Consider the following 6000-nt stretch of genomic DNA (forward strand, 5'->3'; position numbering starts at 1 on the left):
CATTAAGTCCAGTTGTGTGGGGATATTTGTATACGAATACAGTACAAATATCCCCATCTCCAGCCACCACCAGTTATTCTGAAGGAGCTCTGAGGTTAGCTGGCACTGTGCATGCCTAATGTGTAATGGGAGAGGACTGTTTTGGTTTTCATCCCTCGCACATCCCCCTTACAATCTCTAGCAAAAGGACTTGTCTGTCATCTTTTTGATAGCTGGTTATACCTATGCTTAGGCATTCATTAAAATTCCCCAGATTTTCAATACAGTAGTGACATTGACATCCATAGATCATCTCTATGATCTGTTATTCTTGACAAGAGTTGTAGTTTTATATTGTAAAAATATTGTTCAAACCTTTATGTATTTTAACTGGGGTCAGCTACCTTGAGTGTGATAAAAAGTTTTTTTTGTCTGTATCATCATCATCATCATCATCATTGTCATTAGCTTTGAGAGGGAGATCAGACATCCACATATGGAACAAGCCCATCATTTGAGGATTGAATTGCACCCTGTTCTGCTGCTTTAGTATAATGCATAACCTCAGCTTTCCTTGGCAATACGTTTCTGAAATTCCCTCTCTTCCGCCTCCCACCCTGTCAGTGACCAACAAAGGGTCACTTGTACTGCCACAGTTTAAAGAAGCCCATGGGATAAGGCAGCGTGTACAATCTGGATGTTTCATGCTTGTGCAAATTTTCTTATGTAACATTAACACTATCATAGAGATAAATTTTAGAAGAACTTGTAAATCAAGCACAAATTTCCTTCTATAATTATGCAGCTCCTTTAAAGTGATGGAATGTTGTCCTCGTCACTTCCCATTGGTCAGATTGTCCTGCCCCCCCACTTAAGGTTTTTCTATAAAAGAGAGCAGTTCCTAAACCTACCTTTTAACTATGCAAGGGAGAATGAGGTGCTTGCGAAAGGGAGGACAGGCAAAAAGAATGCCACATACTGTTTGTTTGCTGACATTTCTACTGAGTCTTGGATTTACTTTTCCAATAGTGAAGGGCATTTATATGGACAAGCTTGCCAGCAAGAAACTCTGTGCCGATGAGGAGTGTTTATGTAAGTCTTTTTTTGTCTGTTTCTTAACTTGTACCATCTAAATGCATACCATTGTGAGGCATTAAGATGTTTGAACGTTCTGACTGTTGGCCGTTGCCATGTCCCAAATTTAACTTTTGTGTATCTGTCTTTTGTGTTACCTCAAAGTGATGCCTAAGATCTCTGGGCTTTAAGGGCGTTGGGATTCTGGCTGCTAAAAAAACAGACAGTGGTTATATGAAACAGGGTTGCATTGGCAGTTTGACACAGTTACTTTTGGGTTTTTCCCTCCACAGATGCCCTTTCCTTGGCAAGAGCAGAAGACGACTACAATGCACCCGACTGCAGATTTGTTAATATTAAGAAGGGACAATTGGTCTATGTGTATGCCAAACTAGTGAAAGAAAAAGGAGCTGGAGAATTCTGGGCTGGAAGTGTAAGACTCATGAACCAATATCTCATCACTTCTTGGCTATTGTTTTCAGTACCCACAACAGAGAGAAAGTGGGTGGGTGGGGGCTTCTTAGAGTCCTTAAAAGGCCACCAGAAGAGAGAATAAGCTGTGTCCTGTCTTTCAAGGACCCCTAGCTGCAGCTTCAAAATGATGGGTTCCAATATTGCTTGTCATGCATTGCTTTGGCGGGGGTTGTGGGTAATGAATGTGCAACAACATTACTTTGAAAAACAATATAACTATTACTAACACTATTTTGACATGTAGTTAAGTAATGTTTCATTCTTACTTCAGTGTGTTATTTTGGAGACATTTTAATTTTTCCATTTAAAAAATATCATGTTTTTATTTTTTGGTGCTCATATTGCTCATAACAGCAAACACCAAGCAATGCCAATACACTAATTTTTACAATACCAAGTTTTTTGGGGGGGCAGCTACTAACCTACTGGTTATCTCTTTCCTTGCAATGTGGTTTTGATTATATATGAAGCAGTGGAGAAGCAAAAAGAGGTTCTCTTGTCTCAAGAGGACTTGAAATTTGCCTTACAAGGGTAAGAGTAATGTGTGAGGGAAATGATCTCTTAATTGTGAAAGTACTGTAAAGAAACAACCCTATTTCAGAGCTTTATTTTTTTTTTAAAAAAAAAGAAAGCCTCAGTTGTTACATCTGTATCCCACTCTTTTTTCCCCATTGTGGCAGGGGTTAGCAACTTCGATGTGTCTCAGGATCGGTCCCACCCCTTGGACCCACCAAGGGCCATGCCATCTACTCCCTCAAAAATGAAAGTGAGCAGAGGTCTACTCCCAATTTTGTTTATATAACTGTGTCCCCCCCCCCTAAAATAAGGGAAGTGCACCTTGTTTTGAAAGTTAATTGTGCTTCTTGGCAGTGTTCAGGTATTTGGCCCTCCTTGTTTTAAGTAAGAATAACATTAGCCACGAAGAGGAGGCTTTGGTGGCTCCAAGAATGGCAAACATAAATGGGGAGAGTGTTATCTGTGGGCACGTTGCCTTCTCTTGCATTTCGACATTCAAAGCAGCACATTAAGAGGGCTGAATCTACAAGATGTTGCTCATAAGAAGAAAGATTCTTTCACTCTGATAATGATGGCGCCTCTGATAATCTACTGGTGTATCTCCCTCTTTGTATTGTTCTGGAAAATCCAATTCTAGAAGGTTGAAGAGGCCCCTGTGAGGAACTGGAGAGAACAGAGAAGCTTGGTTGTTTATTTATTTATTTACTTATTTATTTATTGGACTTATATACCGCCCCATAGCACTACAAGCACTCTCCGGGCGGTTTACAATTTTTAATTATACAGGCTACACATTGCCCCCCCAGCAAGCTGGGTACTCATTTTACCGACCTCGGAAGGATGGAAGGCTGAGTCAACCTTGAGCCGGCTACCTGGGATTTGAACCCCAGGTCGTGAGCACAGTTTTAGCTGCAGTACAGCGTTTTAACCACTGCGCCACGAGGCTCTTCACTGCTTGTTTGAGCAAAGCATTTCTTTGAATCCATACCCTGGACTTCTGGGCTTTCTCCCATCAGCAAATGCCCAGACCTGCTAAACTGACACATCATAGACCTTCGAAACATGTTGTAGAACTGTATTGTGTGATCTAGATTGGCACCACCTTACATGGTTAGGGAATTCTTTAACCTTTGTCCTCCCCAGCCATATCCTGCTTAAATATTCCCTTTCCCTGTGGTGGTGGGAAGGGAGAAAATTTACTTTACAGTTAAACCCATTCCACTTTAGGCATTATTTCCCTCACACCTTACTTTTACCCCCATAGGATAAACTACAGTTTCAAAAAATGGTCACTGGCATCAGTAGCAGTTTTCTTTTTAAACCCTCATGGGGTGGGAGTAGTGTAACGTTTACAGGCAAAGAAAAAGTTGAGGTTTAAGTGTCTGCTACACATGTACAGCACTCCCAAAGAGAACTGTGCCCCTCTGTGCCTACTTTGAAGTAAGAAAGGCACTAATGTAATGGTGACTTTTTAAAGTGCACCCAATCCTATTAAAAAGACAAGGTCTAAAAATAATAGAGATCTTCTTTCATAGCGCTGCATGGTGGCCAGTGTATAAAAAGGAAGCAGTAGCCCTTAGCTGAGGAGGTAGAAACAAGCTAGTTTACGCTCAATAATGGCTGTGCTTAATTCTGAATTTGCTTCATATATCTTGCTAGGTTTATGGAGAACATTATGAGGACCAGATGGGCACCATTGGTTATTTCCCCAGGAGTTTAGTCACAGAACAGCACATCTTTCAGGAAGCGAACAAGACAGTGGCCACAACGGTAGGGGTTCGTCTCGATGTGTGATTGTTCGGAAGTGGTTGGTGTGGGTTTCTTATCAAAATCTAATTGGCAAGACTCTCAGGGAGAGTACTGATGATTGTTATATTCTGTTTAATACTTCTGCTAAGCTAACTCAGTAACAATTTAGCTTCGTGGAAATTATTGACTAAGTCTCTGCAGAATGTTCCTTATTGACTTGGCTCTGTTCCTGTGTACCCTGAGAGGTGGGAACACTCCTCTGGCCAAAAAGGTAGGCACTGTGGTTCTTGGCAAGAGAGTTTCCTGTTGTGAGAAGCTGCCTTTTTTCTTGCCTGGGCTTCATGCCACAGTCTCAGCTTCTGCCTTAATAATCTTATGTAATAATAATAATCTTGGAACTACAAAGCTGGAATGGGCCCTATGGATCCTCAAGGCTAGCCCCTGTCAAGGAGGCCCTGTGGGAAATCAAACCCACCAGCCGCCCCCCACCTCTGGCTCTGATGCCTAAACCACTGAGCTATCCAGCAACTCATGAAAAGCAGTTCATTTTTCTGGCTGTTTTTCTCTCCTTCCACTTCTCAGTGCAGGTTAGACCAAAGCTAGTGTCTCTCCCAGGCCCTCTCAAACTTACCACAGGGCTTGGAAGATAGTCAGAACCTTGTGGAGCAATTCGGAAAAGGATGGAAAACAACAACAACTGAAGAGATTATTAGATGCTTTAGGCTGCAAGACGTATTGGACAGAGGCTTCCTTCTTTGGGAACACCAAGGCACGTACGCGTGGATTAAGATGGAACTGGAAAACAAACAGTCCCCTGGTCCTTGGCTGTACTATGTTAGACTACAGGCAGAGACTTAGGGTCCTGGCATAGGACTGATTGCAAATCCATGATCACATCTCATCTTTAACTTAAAGGCAGCTGCAGGGACTCCTACACTGAACTGAAGGCGCATTGATTATGGAGATAATCTTTTTAACAAAGCAGATGATCCAACGGTGGGAGGCCTCACCTGATACAGCCTAAGTACACGTTTGTAGCCTTGGTTGCAAAGACATCCATGGCTTCCAGACATAGGATTAATGGATGGTTTAGCAGTACAAAACGAGGCTTAGACAGTCTCAGGTGCTCCATCTTTTGTGGCATGGCTGTGAGGAAGAGATCAGAAATGTCTGCTGTGGATTAATCCTAGTTCAGCATATCGTCCAAATGGCAAATTGTGGTTAATTAACTAGGGCTAGTGAAAACCAGACTGCCTCATAAATTGTGAAGTTGGTTTGTCAATATTGTAACCACAATTTGTGCAGATTCAAATGTCACAGTCCCTACACTTTATCGGAAACTGAAGCAAAATTTCCAGAGTCATCATCATGGCCACACTGGAGGAAGGGGGAAAGTGTGCAAGCCTGAGAGAGGCTTGGTTTATTTATGTGGTAATAAAGTGTGGCTTAGGGTTGCACCCAAAGTAGCCTGTTGTATTATTAAGCAAATATAAAATTGAACTCTAACTACTACAACAATATTGGTATCTGGTTTCCAGGCGATTGATTTCTTCTGCGACTAGAATTATATAATACGGACCATCAGCGTAGTTCAAAGCCAGGCTGAAGATGGACATCTTTCTCCTTTTTTGTTACAGAGAAAATATAGAAAGCTTGTCTTTCCTAAATAATTTCTATTAACCAAATGAAACACTTTTTTTAAAAAAAAGAGAGAGAAAGGAATAGTTGTGTATAATTTGTACTTACTTTGCTTTATTTAATATTATCCATTATTTGAAATGTTGCTGTCTTTTAATAAATATATTATCCTTGTTTCAAAGTAATAAATGTTCGGCATTTTATGTAGTATTCTAAAGGCTTTGTGCTTATTAATGATATAATCAGTTTTCTTCCAAGTATTTCATTTCCTCTGGCATGTTTTCTCTAAGGGTCAAAAATGTGTGAGAGAGTGTGTGTACACGCTCTCTCTCTCTCTCTCTCTCCCCCCCAGATGTCTGTATGAATCATTTTAATTACAAATTTCAAGATACGGATTTGTGATGATCACATATGTGCTCTAAGTAAGGTTTTCCTGATTCAGAAAACCATGACTTTTCTTTTTAAGAAATGTTAATGATCTTCAGAGCACTGAGCATTCCTGCATATAATTCTGACTTCTAGAGTTGACAATGGCAAGGACCTGGACTGAAAGTATGCAAGCTGTTGTGT

The 6000-nt window shown here is 41.0% G+C and overlaps 1 protein-coding gene across 1 annotated transcript; it reads left to right on the plus strand.

Moving 5' to 3' along the window:
• Positions 1–853: 853 nt before the first annotated feature.
• Positions 854–5647, plus strand: OTOR (otoraplin). The gene is made up of 4 exons (XM_020811320.3): positions 854–1071; positions 1347–1486; positions 3703–3813; positions 5331–5647. Exons 1-4 carry the CDS (start codon positions 900–902, stop codon positions 5352–5354), a joined length of 447 nt encoding a protein of 148 aa, XP_020666979.3. The 5' UTR covers positions 854–899; the 3' UTR covers positions 5355–5647.
• The last annotated feature ends 353 nt before the right edge of the window (positions 5648–6000 follow it).

This window comes from Pogona vitticeps, chromosome 1, assembly GCF_051106095.1.
Source record: "Pogona vitticeps strain Pit_001003342236 chromosome 1, PviZW2.1, whole genome shotgun sequence".
Classification (NCBI taxonomy): Eukaryota; Metazoa; Chordata; class Lepidosauria; order Squamata; family Agamidae; genus Pogona; species Pogona vitticeps.